We start from the raw sequence: 18271 nt of genomic DNA, 5'->3' as shown, positions 1-18271 counted from the left end.
TTTTGGTGACAGTGAAAAATGGCCAATAGAAGCTCATTTTCCACTCGCCTGTTTTTTTTTCTTTGCATTTAGTTGCTCTTTGCTATCACCTATTTCACACAGCCACTCAAGTCCAATTCCAACTCAGACTTTCCAATCATTAGGGAATCAGTGACAAAGGGTTATTCATTTTAGTTGTCAATAATAGAAGAGGATAATAAAAGGAATTTCTCTAAATAGAAAGATTTGCAGCATGGAATAGTTTGTCACAGGGAATAGTTCAGGCAGAGTAAGTTTTCTTTTGCCCTCGATTCCTATAAATTAGCATATTACAAGAGAATGTTTCAGGTTTTAGGGTGTGGAATAGGGTCATTTTGGAGAGAAACGAGTAAGTGATTAAAACAGAAAGATTTGGATCATAGTAATAGAAATAGATTTGGCTTGCTACCAAAATGAACCAATTCACCTGTTTAGGTGTTGTTTTCTACACTATGCAAATGGACAAACTAATAAATATGTATTAATATTTAGTAGAAAGTATAGTATTACTGTTCCCGAATTTTGTTGTTACATAACTTCTTAATCTTAATTGTTCCTCAACTCTGATAGCTTTGTATCTCGGGGTCTGTAATTGCTAGAGACCACATTAGCAGCACGTTGGTATTTGCTCTGGAATGAAAGCTTTTAATTTTAAGAGCACAGCAAAAACTTGTAAAGATTTAATTTCATTAATATTAATCTCTGATTCTCACTTAATAGCTATTAGGCAATGTGCTGACATTAACTGTGAAATTAATCAGCCAGATGTTCTTTTGACCTTACTCAATTTATAAGTCTTCATCAGCTATTACAGCTTTTCCATGATACCAACTAGATACGAGAGTATCTGTGGAAGTACTTAATTCCAAATCCTTCAAAAATAATCTCTGACATGCTGCAAAGAGCAATTAGCAGCTTCAATCTTCATGGCAATGCATTGTCTATAAGGGCAAATGTTAGAATTAAAATAGGTGGTATGAAATTGGCTTGATATTTTGTAGAGATAGAAATTGAAAGAAAGGCTCCTAAGGCGTATTCCTAAGGTCCAGATTGAGGCATATATTTGACTCCAGTACAGTGGAGCATGAATGAATCCTGTGATTATATCTATTAATTGAATAAATCCTTCTAGTGCATGCAGCAGTATGTGAAAATGTGATCAGGAGAGTGTTATATGCACTTGCAGTAAAGCTTCTAAAATTATTTCTTTCAGAAACATCAATGGCCACGCATATTGCAACTGATCAGAGCTGACATGTGGCCAGCAGGAGGAAAGGGAAGGAATGAGAAAGATCATGTCAGACAGTGGGGAGATAGAGACAAACAACTGAATGCACAGAAAGCCCTCAAACTGAGCATGTTACAAAACCAGGAGGTCACCAATAGCCTCTCTGTGCTACTGCAAATCTTAACATGAAAGGGTGGGGATGAAGCATTGCACAATTCAATAAAGACTGGAACATTTCATTGCTGTACGAATGAAATAAACATTTTACCAACAGGTCTGCTCAAAATGCAGTAAATTTACCAAAGTTCAACTTACTCTTGTTATGACAAATGTACACTTTGGCACAGACTTTAGGCTTTGAAGTTCAGAGCCTAAAACCATTTTGTGCAGACATGATGCTTTCCGCAGTAAATGTGGGAAGCTGTCTTCTGTTAATGTAGGCAAGATCAGCATTTCAGTGCTAAGCAGCACCAATCGTGTTTTGTATATTAGCAACGTAGCTAGTTTATGGAATCCAAAACGATCTTCCTATTGTCACAAAAATTTGAATGAAATTTTATGTAGAAATATTCTCCACCTAATTTTTCTTTTGTATATTCAGTCTGCGAGAGGCCAAGGAGAATACTGACCGCTATGCTACAAGATAGTGTTTAAACAGGTAAGAATATTCCTTTCAATCTATTCTTCCATGTGACTGAATAAAAAAAAGAGACTCAAGCTGATTGGATATTCCCTTTGTAAATTGTTCAATTTCTTTGTGTTTTTCAGGTTATTCATTCAGTATAATTTTAAAATATACACATACACAAATCCAAGGTTTTCATATACTCCAATTTCAGAAGTAGCACTTAATATGCATTATATTTTCAAAAAAACAGTTCTCATCCTACATTACGTTATTAACCATGGGATCTAATTTCCTTCTCACATTGTAGCATAGGGACAGTCCTGGTCCAGGAGCCTGGGGATGTATAGTTGTGAACATATGAAATGCTTTATCAGAAGGACAGCAAACAGAAATCCCACCATTTGATCATGACTGATATGTTTCTCAACCCCATTCTCCTTTCTTCTCCCCATAATCCCCAATCAAGAGCCAATCACTCTCTTAAAGGCACTCATTGACGTGGTCTCCATTACCCGCTGTGCAATGAGTTCTACAGATTAACCATTCCCTGGCTGAAGAAATTCCTCTCTATCTCTGACCTAAGGGTTCATCCCTTCACTCTGATGCTGTGCCCTTGGGCCCTAGTCTCTCCTACTGGTGGAAACATTTCCACCATGTCCATTGCATCCAGTCTTCTCAGTATTCTGTAAGTTTCATTCAGATCCATCTAAACTCCACTGTGTTCAGACCAAAAGTGCTGAACTGTTCCTCATATCACAAGCCCTTCATCCATGGGATTATTCTTACAAACCTCCCCTGGTCCCCTCCAGCGTGTCCTTCCTTAGAAACAGGGCTGACACTGCTCATGATATTCCAAATACAATCTGACCAGTACGTAATAAAACCTCAGCAGTAATTCTCTTGCTCTTGTATTCTAGCCCCCTTGAATGCTAACAATTCATTTGCCTTCCCATCAAATATTATCCATAAGCCAACAGAGTCATTGCCTCTGCATTAATTGATAACCTCCATTAAAGAACCTTGTTGTTATACAAATGAAACATATTACTTAGATGTAATGTAGACTGCCCTTTCAAGGTTGGGAGACAAGACACATTTTGAATCCAAGTACAGAGTGCATCATTCTGTCTCTCACATCCGGTCTTCCCTGTGAGGAACTGCGTGTGATTCCATTCCCAGCACTATAATCCTTTTTTGCAGATGACTTTTAAGATTGATTCAGAAATATAAATTTATGTTCGCAATCTTCATCCTGTTCCAAAATGTTTTCTATTTAACTCAAGTATCCTTTGTACTTGTGATTTTTTAAAAAAATGCCAATGGTGATGTTCTTAACATTGTGCACAGTGGGGTTTTAACAAGACTGCAAATAGTATTACATAAAGGAGAAACTATTAGTCAGCTGTGACTCTTGGCCTAAATTAATTCCCAATGAACACTTTAGCATTACAAGCTTTTTTCCAGATGTTTGTGTTTTCCAGTTTCTCAGAAAAGGCTGTCCAGGATATTTGTATATGTTTCCTGCATATCAATTAGCAAAAAGGTACAGGATTTAATTTTTAGCAATTACTCGTAGTGAATTAGAATACAATTCACAAATGTTTTGTTTTTCATTATCCCATGCTATTCTGTTTAATCATTAACCTCTGTGTGTAAAGTAAGTCCTAGCAATGGTACATCCATAAATCATTATAAAGCATTGCTATATCAAACATATTCACTCTTTAACACATATGTTTTTTGCTTTTGTGTTTTTTTCCCTCTTTTTTTATTACTGAGTTAGCTTATATACTGAAGTATGGCTTTAGTGTTCAAATTAAAGTGTTGTCAAAGTAATTTAATCTAAACTGATAAGACTTTCACAGATAATGGGAACTGCAGATGCTGGAGAATCTAAGATAACAAAGTGTGAAGCTGGATGAACACAGCTGGCCAAGCAGCATCTCAGGAGCACAACAGCTGACGTTTCGGGCCTAGACCCTTCATCAGAAAGGGGTATGGGAGTTCACAATAAACAACTGCACCTCCCAGTCACGAACCATTTTAACTCCCCCTCCCATTCCTTAGACGAACATGTCCGTCCTGGGCCTCCTGCAGTGCCATAATGATGCCACCCGTAGGTTGCAGAAACAGCAACTCATATTCCATTTGGGAACACTGCAGACCAACGGTATCAATGTGGATTTCACCAGCTTCAAAATCTCCCCTCCCTCCACTGCATCCCAAAACCAGCCCAGTTCATCCCCTCCCCCCACTGCATCCCAAAACCAGCCCAGCTCATCCCTGCCTCCCTAACCTGTCCTTCCTCTAATCTAGGTGAGGGGGTTTTGAAATAAATAGGGAGAGAGGGGGAGGCTGATCGAAGGTGGATAGAGGAGAAGATAGGTGGAGAGGAGACAGATAAGTTAAAGGGGCGAGGATGGAGCCTGTAGAGGTGAGTATAGGTGGGGAGGTAGGGAGGGGATAGGTCAGTCCGGGGAGGACGGACAGGTCAAGGGGGCGGGATGAGGTTAGTAGGTAGGAAATAGAGGTGCGACTCGAGGTGGGAGAAGGGGATAGGTGAGAAGAAGAACAGGTTAGGGAGGCGGGGACGAGCTGGGCTGGTTTTAGGATGCAGTTGGGGGAGGGTAGATTTTGAAGCTTGTGAAATCCACATAGGAACCCTGCAGCCCAATGGTATCAAAGTGGAATATGAGTTGTTGTTCCTAAAACATTTGGGTGGCATCGTCGTGGTACTGCAGGAGGCCCAGGATGGACATGTCATGTAAGGAACGCAAGGGGGAGTTGAAATGGTTCGCGACTGGGAGGAACAGTTGTTTACTGCGAACTGAGCGGAGGTGCTCTGCAAAGCAGTCTTCAACCCTCCGCTTGGTTTCCCCAATGTAGAGGGAGCCACAACGGGTACAGCGGATGCAGTAAACCACACTGGCAGATGTGCAGGTGAACATCTGCTTAATATGGAAAGTCATCTTGGGGCCTGGGATGGGGGTGAGGGAGGAGGTGTGGGAGCAGGTGTAGCACTTCCTGCGGTGCAGGGGTATGTGCTGGGTGTGGTGAGGTTGGAGGGGAGTGTGGAGCAGACAAGGGAGTCCCAGAGAGTGTGGTCTCTCCAGAAAGCAGACAAGGGTGGGGAGGGAAAAATGTCTTTGGTGGTGGGGTTAGGTTGTAGATGGCAGAAATGTCGGAGGATGATGCATTGGATCTGGAGAGTGGTGGGGTAGTATGTGAGGATGAGGGGGATTCTCTTTTGGCGGTTATTGTGGGGATGGGGTGTGAGGGATGAGTTGCGTAGTTTGTTTAAAATACAAGATCCTTTATGGTGGCTTCTTAAGAAACAGAGTAACTTGTTTTCCATTGATCTTCCTTTGAAAATCTCCAGTGGAAGTTTTCAGCAAAAGGTCATTGAAAACATTGAGCAGAATTTTATAAGGACCTGAGCAATGTGGCCAATGGCGAGATTTGTGGCTGTGTTAAATAGGAAGTTTGGCATGGTCTATCTTGATGTCAGGTAGTCTTGCTCCACCTTTTATGCTCTTGCTGAGCTGTTGCTGTCTAGTTTCAAACTGGATAGTGACAAGTTGACAACTTAGAGGGTTTCTTGCTTGTTAAATACCTTACTAATTGCACCTCTTGACTTATTAATATTCAGCATCCTATCTTACCAAATGCACTAAACAAGTTAGACATTGAGAATTCTTTATTTGAAAACCAGAGCGGGTTCCTGGCAACTTCAGCTCACCACCTGCTTTGAAGGATCTCCATGTTGAATGTGAGGCACCAACATTTCAGGGTACGTCCATGTGCACTGACATTGGCAACTGGTATGTGCAAACCTTTAAGAATCCACATGGCACATCTCTGATTCACTTACAGGGCACCTCTGCACTTTAATGCTGCACCTCGGGCTACACCAGCAACTGTCATTATCATGTTAAAATGAGGACACAGCGTTCATGGACTGGACCAGACTGTATGTCATGTCAATTCTTCAAGGATCATAACACTTCTGTCTTAACTTATCATTTAGAGCACACACATAGCCATGTCATCTGATTGGCAGCAGGCCTTAGTCCAAGGGGGTAGCCTTTGCTCAGGGAATCCTTGCAAAGTAAGGTGGTGGGATTTCATTATCTCGTCTTTGTTTTCCAAACCCAAGACCCACTTTGAAGAATATTGTTTAATGAACGTTGGGAAGCTACTGTAGTACATCCTGTGGATGGTACACACTGCTGACTATCCATTATTGTTCTAGGAAGTAAATGCTTACAGGAGTGGATTGCATTCCAATCAAATGGTTTGTGTTGTCCAGATTGTGGTGAATATCTTGAGTTTTGATGAAACTGCACTTATCCAGGCAAGTGAGTAAATATTACATCATTACTTGTACTTTGTAGATAATAGAAAGGGTCTGGGGTGTCAGGACATGAGTTTACTTGCTGCAAAATTCCCAGCTTCTGGTCTTGTAGCTACAGCACTTATTATAGAATCTCTACAGTCTGGAAACAGGGTCTTTAGCCCAAAAAGCCCACACCAACCCTCAGATCATCCCACCCAAACCCATCACCCTATAATCCACCTAATCTACACATCCCTGAACACTATGGGTAACTTAGCATGGCCAATCTACCTCACCTGCACATCTTTGGACTGTGGGATGAAGCTGTAGCACCCAGAGGAAACCCACACAGACACAGGTAGAATGTGCAAACTCCACAGAGTCACCCAAGGGCAGGATCGAACTTTGGTCCCTAGTGCTGTGAGGCAACAGTGCTAGCCACAGCCAGTCCAGTTTAATTTCTTGTCAATGACCATGCATATTGAAAGGTGGTGGTGGGGAGATTCAACAATGGTAAAGTCATTGAATATCGAGTGGAGATGGTTAGATTGTCTCAATCACATGCAACATTAAAATAAATACAATAGTTGAAAATTCTTCATGCTCCCTCCATTTGTGTGCACCATTAAGCAGCACAAGTTATCCATTATTCAACATTGAACTGTCTTGAAGTTAGCAGTGTAACTCAGAATAGCTATCTTTAGAGAATGTATATTAAGCACATAAGTGGAAACATGACCCATTTCTCACATTGACATCACTCTTCTTAAATCAGTGTAGAATTCACTCCTCAATATTTTTTACTATACTTTAGTAAATTACAAAGCAAGGAGATAGAAGTAGCATTCTCATTCTTTTAAAGTAGCAGTAGAATACATTTCATTAAAACACCAAAATTTAATTTGTAATGGTTAGAAGAACTGCTGAAATAAATGGATGAATTTGAAATTTGATTTATTTTTGTGCAAATGTAGTCTGTGTTTGATGCTATAATGGATGTCTTTCCTTGTTATTAAAATATATTCTAACTTCACAAAGACAACATCCAATTATTAGGTTAATGAAAAGTAGAATTAGGTGAATTTGGCATGATACATAAATTCAGCTTAGGTAAATTATAAAAAAACTTTCATTCCATTACCTGTTGCATGGATGTTACAAAGACAAGTCACTCATTATATTTTCATTTTTTATGAAACAAAGAACTCACGAATAGGAGACTGATAAATTAATATTTCTATAGAATTATGATGCTAACCTAACAATTCCACATAATATACCTTCTTTTACACAATGTTACCTCACTTTAACATCAAAGTCAATCTTGTGAATTGTGATCTATCAGATTAGGTGGAAGAGCACATTGTGTCCACTATAGTGCCAAACACACACACACTGCATTCGCACAGAAATAGTTCCACAAAGTATCTTGAGTCAAATTGACAAAGCTATTATGTCATAGTCCAGTTACTACAGACCTCAGGACTGTGGATTGATTAAAACAATTAAGGAGTCACACAGATCAGGAAATGCGATTACATCATATTAGATGAAAGCATTTTTAAATTTGATAGCCAATGTTGAAACGGACATCTAGTTGTACAGGATATAATCTAGCAGTTTGCTTCCTTTAGGCTGTTCCAATAAATGACTAACATGCAGATTTGAAAAGGGAGAAGCTTCGAGAGTTACCTAATCAAAAGAAAAACACTTTTATCAAATCGTACATATTCCTGCACTGTACAAAGTAATCCATGGAGGGGAGGTAATGGCATACTGTTGCGTTCACTGGTCTGGTGCTCCGGAGGCTGTGTTCAGATACAGGAATATGATCCAAAAAAATCTGGAATTAAAAGTCAAAATATTTTATAATTTATTGTTTCACACTTCTGGAGCAGGGAGTCAAATGATGACAATGAAGCCATTATCATGGAAGGAGTGGAGGCGGCGAGGATCTCACAACAGGCAGTCAGCATCACTGAGAGGAGTGAGTAAGCTGAAGATCCACACAAGAGAATCAATAACAATGGAGCTGAGTGCAACATAAACAAGAATAAGATTTGTCCAGTCTATACTTAAGTAGGTACAAGCATAAAATAAAAGGGTCGGTGTTCTATTTTGTTTGGCTATGTCTGCAGAGATCAGGCCTGCGAGTTGCACATCCTGCACTAAGGGAACAGGGGGATTCCTTAGCAGTTCCTGGCAGTCTGGCTGACCACGTATCCAGGGAGGAATCTCCCACGTCTGGGCTTTGGAGTTTGAAAACTATGATGTCAGCATGAGGCTGAGAGATAGGTTTGAGGACATGGTCACTCCACAGCTTCAAGAAGTCCCATAAAAGAGGGAATGGGTGACCATCAGGTGAAAGGAGGACAACAAGCTGGTAGTGAAGGAATTCAGTCGCAAATCATTTGTTGGCCTTGGAAAATGGTGTAGTTGATGGTTCCTCTCCGGAGGCCAACCAGACACTCTACCAGGACCACAGTGGATGGTCCAGCTGCCCAGGACAGAAGGAAGAAATATGGAAGACCAACAGATTCTGGATAATTCATTAGTGACAGTATCAGACAGGCAATCTGTGCCTGTGACCACCTCCAACATGACAGAATCTAACTATCACCCCTTGATATTCAACATCACAGGGGCTTCTCATTGGCTCGAAACTGAACAAGACTAGCCATATGGCCACTGTACCTTTAAGAACAAATAAGAAGTTAGGAACTCTGCAACGAGTATCTCATCTGCTGACTTCCCAGTGTCTGATCCACCATCTGTAAGGCACAAGTCATGAGGGTGATGGAATACTCCCCACTTGCTTGGATGAGATCAGCTCCAACACTTAAGAAACCTGACGCTATTCAGAACAAAGCAGCCCACTTGGCACCACATCCACAGCCATACACTTCCATCACCACTGACATGTTGTAGATAACATACACTGTTGCCACAAGATGTACTGTAGAAATTCATCAAGTGTTCTTAGACAGCACCTTCCAAACTCACACCACTTTCATCTAGAAGGACAATGGCAGCAGAAACACGTGGGTAACACCACCAACAAGTTCCCCTCCAAACCACCCAAAACCCTGACTTAAAAATGTACCTGTTCCTACGTCAAACTGTAGAATCCCTAAAGTGCAGATAGAGGCCATTTGGCCCATCAGGTCTACACTCCCCCTCCAAACAGCATCCTGCCCACGCGATCTTTGTAACCACACTTTTACTATGGCCAATCCACCTAACCGGCACATCTTTGAACTGTGGGAGGAAAACGGCGAACCCGACAGAAACCCATACAGGCATGGGGAGAATGTGCAAACTCTACGCAGTCACCTAAGGCGGGAATCAAACCCAGGCACAGTTCGGCAGCAGTGCTATCCACTAAGCACACTTGCCACCCTTGAAATTATAGAACTCTCTTCCATAACTGGGTCTACCTACATCAAATAGACTACAGAGGGTTTACCACCACTTTCTCAAGGGCAATTAGGGATGAGCGATAAATGCTGGCCCAGCCAACAATGCCCCACATCCCATGACCATAAAGTAAAACTAACTTACTGATCCAGTAAATCAGTGAGTATAATGTTGGTACCACCAAAATTCCCAACCACCCTGTACATTGGAAATTGAGCCAATTTTTCAATTCACATGATGGTTGCTTGTGTCTGTATTTTGCACATTCTGCTTCCATTAAAAAAAGTGTTAAATAACTTGATCTGCAATTCTGGGAACATTTGTAATTAAAGTGACTGATGCATGCAATTTGTTTGAAATATATATTAGTGATTTCAATTTCAACACATGCAAACAAATACAGCGATTTTTAATTGTGCAATAAAGGGTTAATAAAGAAACATGCTAAAATTTGTGAATGCATTTGGATATTGACAGCTCTTCAAAGATTTTAATAATTATCTATAGGACAGATGTTTAACAAGCAATTATAATTTGTATCATCATGCAACTGCAAAAGAAAGACACTTGTTTGGAACTTTGCAACGTTTGATATTTTAATTATCTAATTCATACACCTTATACTAGTATAAATCTTTTAACCTTAAAGATTTCTGAGCTTTAAAACAAAGTTAGTAGGTTTTGATGACCACATAGGTTTCCTGAAAGGCACTTGATTTTTTTCTAAAGAACAAAAATAGGTGATTAATACAGTTGTGCAATTCTTTTCTAAATGACTCAGTTGACGAAAGATTAGACTATGAAATTGGGCCATACTGAAGAGTTATTAGGTTTGTGGCAAGTTGGCAAATTTTAACCACAGTAGCAATAGAGATGCTGTCAGTGTTAGAATTAGCATCAATAGCTTTGGTTGAGAGAATTATCTCTCAAAGTTTCTGGGTGTGTAGACAAGCACAGGCAGGATTGGGCTTCACTACCGTGCCTTCTTTCTTTTCCATATTGAGGATGTCAGATCTGGTTTCACATGCGTGGCTGAGATCCTAACTACACTTGAACAAGGGAACACGAAGTAGAGTGGGAAAAATTTAAATCTATTATTTCTGTAGTGAGTTAACCTTGATAATATTCTCAGGAACAGGAATAAAAGCCACATCATTACCAGAAACAGCAGTGAGTCACGACCGATATTTACTTCAAATGCTTAAAATCTTTTCAGCTACCATCCTTGATTTTCTTTCCAACTCAGGTCTGATCTTCAAACTGTGTAATGGAAATTTAAGGGGACTGTATAAAAATAACAGATGGTCTTATAGTCTTAGTCCAATTTGGATTTTAATTAGGTTCTTTATCTACAATATTACACAAACCTTTTTGTCATTTTCCAGGTGCATATTTTATTTCTAGACATTTCACCATACCAACAACTGCTATGTGGTGTTTTGGAAAAGCACTAATTATTATGCTTCTCTTCCTCTCTCAAGGTAATAAGCAAGCTTGTTAATATGGTAAAAACAGAAAAGAACTGTGGATGCTTGAAATCAGGAACAAAAACATAAATCACTGGGAAAAAGCATGTCTTGCAGCACCTCTGGAGAGAAAGCAGAGTTAATGTTTTGAGTCCAGTGACCCTTCTTCAGGCAGATTGTAGCTGGAAGAAGCTTGGAAATATATGCTGAAGGTGAGGTGTCAGGAGTAAATGAGAGACGATGATAAAACCCAGACAGAGAGAACAAGTTAGACAGACAAAGGAGATGGTCTACAGCAGTAGGCAGCGGGAGCATTTAAGGCTTGATAAGGCAGGAAAAACAAAAACCCAGAAACAGGTGTTGAGGTGAGGCCAAGGATGTCAAAATAGAATAGAATCCCTAAAATGTGGAAACTGGCCATTTCGTCCAACAAGTCCACACTGACTCTCCAAACAGCATCCCGACTGGGTTCACATCTTTACCCTATCCCCGTAATCCTACATTTCCCAAGTCTAATCCACCTAACCTACACATCTTCTGACTGCAGGAGGATACCTACGCAGACATGGAGAGAATGTGTAAACTCCACATGGTCACCAGAGGTTGGAATTGAACCCGGGTCCATGGCATCGTGCTGCAGCATTGCTAACCAATGAGGGGACATATGAGTGGATGAAGTATGAAGGGATATAGTAGTCTAGAACATGAGGCCAAGGAAGGTTACAGGGAGGGCGGGACAGGTTATTAGCAATGATGAATCATTGGTGTATGGGGATATGACACGAACAGAATTTTTGAACAACTAAAGATTTTGCAGATAGAGACAGGGTGTGAATCCAGATGACAAATGGAAAAGCTGTCCCTGGAGATGAAAAGGCAGATAAGAATTCATTAGTACCTACCACTCCATAAAATGGGGTGTGACATTGATCATGAGCAGATCTTATGATGGAGTGGTGCTGGAATTCAGACCTCAGTTTGGGGTCAAATAAGATGCTGAGGTTGCAAACAAGCCAGTTCAGCCTAAGATGAACACCAGAATTGGGAACATTGTATGGGGTCAACAGCAGAGAACAGAGATAATGGTTTTTCTAATATTGAGCTGGAATGGTCATTTTTTTGTTTTGCTATTGATAAATAACAGAAATTAAAGTTGATTGGATTCGGTACTTGAACATGTAATGCTGGTTCATTTAAGAGCTGTTATTAATCACTGCCTATTATGTATTTTCAAATATTTTTGGACCATCTCAAGCTTCTGTTAACTTTTTTCAGAAACTTGACACATATGGCATGTGTGATCTTTGAGCTTTGGTTTTTCTTTCTAATTTAAGGTGCTCCCTCAGCTTATATCTGTATATCAGTTTGAAAGGACAAAATCATATGGTCTTGTTAGGAGCACCCGCAAAGGCAAGCAGTAACAAAAAAAATCAATTTATTCTCCAAGTATGTGTTGCACTACATCAACTACAAATTCTTGATTTCCCCAATCATTCTTTAATCCAAATCTTAATAACTGTTCTGAAATGTAACTGCCACGTATACCTCCAATTAATATCTTTGTCATTAATCTCTCTGGAAGCCAATTGTATCACCAGCTAGTCTATCAACATTTTTATGGTTTTAATTCTTGGTTGGGAGCACACAAAAATCTTGGAAATATTCAGAACTTCCATTGATCTTACTTGTTTTTAGTCAATCATTTTCGACTTTATCGTCTCTTTCTAACAGACCAGGCTCCACTGGCAATACTGTTACAGTTTCAATACAGATTTCCCTTCCTGATACACCCTTTCCTGATGATTTGTTAGGCATTCCTACTATTACAAATCGGTCTCCCAATTAATTTCTAACAACTGGTTATGTCTAGTCTAATTAGAATGGAAGCATGTAATTTTCTTCACATCGTTTTTTGGTTCTAACTTTTCTCCTTTATTATTTTGGACATCATTCTGTATGCTCCCTAACACACATATCTATTCCATCCCATATTTTCTAGTCTTCCAATTTCCTTCATAATTTCCCACATGTGTAAGATATCATAGGTATCTGCCAGAACTCCATGTTTGTTGCTCATTTAAAGAAGTTGAGGTTTACTAAAATTCCATTTCAGCATTCTAACATAATCACAATCACCCTCAAGTTCTGTTTCCTCTTTAACTGTGTGACCAAAACCACTGATCCATAGCATTTCTTTTTCTCTTGCAAATTCTACAAATGGTTGATTGGATCTCTTTTAAAAGTCCTAAATCTTAATAAATAACCCCCAGGGGCAGATTCATAAGCATATTATTTTAACAGCTCCACAGTCTAGATTGCTCTTCTGACAAAATGATGCACACATTTTAAGCTGTGCCTATCAAAACACTAAGGTTCAAACATCCTTTGACGAGTTATCTTCCCAGCTACCATTTCAGGTGGGGCAAAATATCTTTCAACTCCAACCTCTAAATTTAAGCACTAAATGTAGATTTTGGAGTTAAACCAAATTTCTCAATTGCAATTAGGATCATCCTCTGAGCTATGGCATGTTACTCCCTTTAGTTTAAGCATTTCTCTAGCCAAAGTGTCCGATTTCTTTATCTCTCTGAAGAGCAAGCTTCTTCCATTTCACTTGTTTCTTTCTCTTAACTCAAGTTTTATTTCCAGTTCTTTTCTTTCTTCTCCCTTTCCATTGCTCTCCACATCTCTAGTTTCTTCCCTCAAGTTTTGCTTTCGATTCTAACTGAATCTTACATAATTCTACCAGTGTCCTATCATTTCCAGATATTTCTCCTTTTCATTCTAAATGCTTTTAATCACTTAATGCATTGTTTTCTTACAAGTTCCTGCTTCTATTTCTACCTGAAATTCATTCGCATATTCAATTCTGCTTTAATCAAAACATTTGACATAATCTATTTGTGTATTCTAGTTGCAGAAGAGTCTTAGCAACACAGTCATTCTGACAGTCCAAGCAGACACTAAATAAATTTGAAGAAACTGACAGTTCTTTAGTTAGTAATGGATTAAAAGGTTATGGAGAGTAGACAGGACAGGTCAGCCAGAACCATACTAAATGGCAAAGGATGTTTGAGGGGCTGAATTGCCTGGCCTGGTTCTTATACCACAACACCCGTTTTATGCCCTTTACCACTACATACTTCTTTCTTTAAAGATCTGACACATCTCATTCAAATTCAACAAATTCCTATCCCGCCTAGAGGCCTTTGGTATGATCCCAGCACATATTAATACTGGGCTAGTCAGATACTAAAATGAAACCTGGCTTGATAATTCATAACATTTGCTTTTACATTTGGTGTGGTGGTTATATGCTGTACTCAAGGCTACCAAAGTACATGACAAGAACATGAGTTTATTGCATAAAATTAAAAAAAGCCACGTATATGCCGGCCAATTTAAAAGGACCCAAGCATAAACAGCAAAACCAAATATTGACCTTTTCCTCAACGATAACCTTTCCATATGCTGAATCCCAGTGAAATGTTACACCTGTCAACTCCTCAGTCAAAACTATTTCAGTGAGGAGAGCTGCAAATAGTTATGATGTCTTTTCAGTTCAGATAGCCTCAACATTTTATCAGTTCTGACTGCTTGAAATCTTCTAACCAGGCTTCACAAACTAACCTGCTGTTTTGCTGGACAGAAAGGCTTATTCTTTTGCTAGGATGAAACTGAAGGCAGATTCTTCTGAACTGAACACAAGCTAAACCTCAATGGTTCTTGATGAGTTTGCCTTATGCCATAAATTCAGCAGTGCAAACATTCCAATGATTATCACAAATATCTGGCTAGATGCTAGTAAATCTCATACTCTTGGAAATTATACATTCAGGTCACTTTTGCAGATTACTTTTTAAAGAGAGTTACTTTGGTAGAACTGAAACCAAAACCCATCTGTATCTATTTTAAAAATCCAAATTCCCTAATAATACCATTATATATCATTCATCTTTATAACATTTGTTTCTGCTAGACTGCAAATGAGTTGGTCATTTGATTTCACGCTGATTTGTTTCGTAAGGCATTGTGGTGGTGTCCCTATTCTGGGCCAGAAGGCCTAGGTTTAAGATCTACCGGCACCTGGCAAGTATTAAAACATCATCTCTGAACAGATAGATTAAAGTAACTTTAACAGGAGGAATATCAGGATATCATTATTCAAGATTGGCTTCCACAGATAGCCTGCTAACATGAAAATAAGAGACAGTGAAAAAGTTGGTCAGTATATTGAAAATAGTCTATGGCATAAGTTGTTGGCACAGAAGACAAACAACACGAGTGAGGCAATATAATACCGTAAAGGGGAAACTAACAAATCATCCTGCTGTGTCAGGATCTATTCAAGCAGGACGGTGGATCCATCAATAGGAATAAGAACACACAAGGGCAGGCAACTAGCAATGTTCTATTCTCAACGGTCTCACAAACACGATACCTACTGCATCACAATATGCACAATCGATCCACTCACAGGAGTAAAGAAACTAATATTGCCAGGTAAATCAGGGAAGAATAAATCTGCAAAACTCCTCTCCGATCATTTTAGGCAAATGAAACTCCTGCTCTGATCAATGATATCTACAAAAGGTAGAGGTAAAGCTGCCTTATTCTTACGAGAGCATGGTGTTGCGATCTCATTAGAGTCGACTGGTGGTGGTTTCATCCGAGGGTCACCAAACCTCTGGTGAGAGGAAAATGAGGAGGAAAGTCCTTCATGGTAACCTCAGTATAGGAATTCAATCCATGTTGTTGAAGTCACGCTATCACAAACTAGCATCCAGCTAACTCGTTCTGGCCAAGTCTAATTTGAATTCATGATCCCTAGACTGCTAACATATTTCGTTCAAACTCAGTTTTTCCCATTTCATCATAAATAAACAATTAATTTTGTTCCTAGGCATTTTCTTCCAAGTGTCAAACTTGATTGTTGCAACAAATGTCACAGAATAGGAACAGGTTACTGTTTCAAGTCTTGACAAAATTTTTAATTTTCCAGGCTTATAATCAATTGTTTAGGCAATTCTGTTGTTTAAAAATATCAAAAATTAAATGTTATTTTGAAAAATCTAAGTAACAATTAGAAAAATTGACTAAACCGAATTCCTGAAATTAAATCAAAAAATTTAGCGATCAAAAATTTAAATATCAACTTGAAGATATCCTTTCACACTCCAGTCTTAAAGGAAATATCAACCATATTTATGTTTGACTCAGCAGTTGCCAATCTTTGTGTTCCCCACCTTTGACACCAAATTATGTCCTTAAGTTCACAAGATAATGTCAGGTGATGGAAGCTACTTGGCTTATTGGATCCATCCATGGTAGTGCTACATTTCCATTGTAGCACGCAAATATTACAAATAATTTGTACACAGTGCATCTTAAGGTACTAATGAAAAAAATTAAAGCTGATTGAGGTGCTTATTTCATCTCTATTCTTTCAATTTTCTGCTACAGGATTCAACTGGAAGATGACCCATGATAGGTGAGTGCACCCTTTGGCGAACAATGTATACCTACACTGCAAAACCCAAACACTGTCAAACTGGTACCGGATTGGCAGTGTTTCAGCATAGCTATTGGTTTATGGACGTTTCCCATCTCAACTGGCCAAGGACGTGTGTGCAATTGATTTACCTTAGTATATGCCAAAACACCATTATGCATAGTTTCCTTAATGCGATTGTGCCTGCTGAGAGGGTCTTGTCGCTCATGTGTAGCTCTGTTTATAAAGGGTCAATTTCAGATTATAAAAATGTAGATTTATGCCAAAAAAATTAGGATCAGCACAGCCTTAGATTACCTAATGTTAATTTAGCTGCTTTTGAAGTGGTGTTCTTTGCAGTTTGAAAAGGAAAATTCTGAATAAGACTTGCATTAAAAAATGTTATTAGTGTGACCTGTCCACATGTTCACAAGGACTATGCACCAAAATTGGATGTAATCCTGGTCTGCATAGTAATGGAGCAGCAGCTGAGGAGGTATGTATTTATCAGAGAATAATGAAACATTGCAGCTGTAGGATCCCAAAACATTTCTCAATATCTTATTGCTGACATAACCTAGAGGCAAATATATTGATATAAAGTGAAATTATTTCCTTCAGTCCATTTTAAATTCTGGGAAATTTCTCAACTCTGTAATTGGAATTTGAACTGCTGAACAAGTCAGTTAAAAAATAAAAGGGAACAATTTAATCTAATATAAAGGGTCACAGAATGAAACAATAAACCTTTCAAAAATTAATGCATCATCATGAAGACAGACAACAGAGAAATAAAAATGACATTTTCGTATACATTCAAGTCAGCCTCCTGGGTACCTTTACCCCACAAGTCCAGTTTATTTCTGATATGACTACTGATCAACACTTTGACATTAGCTGCAACGGTGGAACCCAAACAGCACGTTATCAGCATGAACCATATTACTAGTGTACAAATACACAAAACGTCATCGCACAAAATTTTAAAGTCACATCACACAGTATGAAGAGGATACAAATTTGAACAAGGACAATTACCCTACAGCTGGAATGGCAGTGTATTGAGCACAGCCTCTTCACACACTAGGCAATTCACCATGTCATGATATTACATTACATTCATAGATTTTGAGAGAAATCAATATAGTAAATATCTGAATCTTGTATTTAGAGATCATCAATGGAATAATGAATTTAGATATAGTAGGATTATACAATAGATTTTAGTGTTAATGGGTCAATATACTCAAGATTTTGAGTATAAAATAAATACCCTTCACAATAATGCAACTTCTTCAGTGGCACCAGGGTGTCACATATATAATTTCTGTCCATTATCAGTGCATCTAGGCTCCCGAATAAACACAACTGCAGCAACTTTCTGCCCGAGGTGACCTTAAATTGCTCAATTCTTCAAAATTATTTCATATGCCTGGAAAACATGCTGGGATACCTCTGGGGCTCTGCATTTCAGCGATAACTGTAACAAAGGAAAGAGTCAATAGCACATCAGCGTACGGTCAGAGTCACATGTTGGACTAGCTGTGATGAAAGAGCAGTTTGTCTGAAAATTTCAGATGTATCTTAGAAAAATTAAGCATATCCATTTCTCTTTGGACATTAAATGCAAGGTGTATTAATTATTTGAAAATATGGCCAGTGGCATATTATCTCCAAGAATCAATCT

At 38.9% G+C, this 18271-nt stretch overlaps 1 protein-coding gene across 2 annotated transcripts in view; it reads right to left on the bottom strand.

The window, feature by feature from the left end:
* Positions 1–16062: 16062 nt before the first annotated feature.
* The window catches only part of ap1b1 (adaptor related protein complex 1 subunit beta 1), a 68767-nt gene continuing 66558 nt past the window's right edge, over positions 16063–18271 (bottom strand). For both annotated transcript variants that reach the window (XM_048555853.1, XM_048555855.1), the window contains one exon: positions 16063–18064. In XM_048555853.1, the coding sequence (XP_048411810.1) occupies positions 17990–18064 (75 nt within the window). In that variant the 3' untranslated portion in view covers positions 16063–17989. The remainder of the gene's footprint in view (positions 18065–18271) is intronic.

This window comes from Stegostoma tigrinum, chromosome 26, assembly GCF_030684315.1.
Source record: "Stegostoma tigrinum isolate sSteTig4 chromosome 26, sSteTig4.hap1, whole genome shotgun sequence".
NCBI classification, from domain to species: Eukaryota; Metazoa; Chordata; class Chondrichthyes; order Orectolobiformes; family Stegostomatidae; genus Stegostoma; species Stegostoma tigrinum.
The sequence above is the reverse complement of the archived record's forward strand: the minus strand, read 5'-3'. Positions and strand labels throughout refer to the sequence as shown.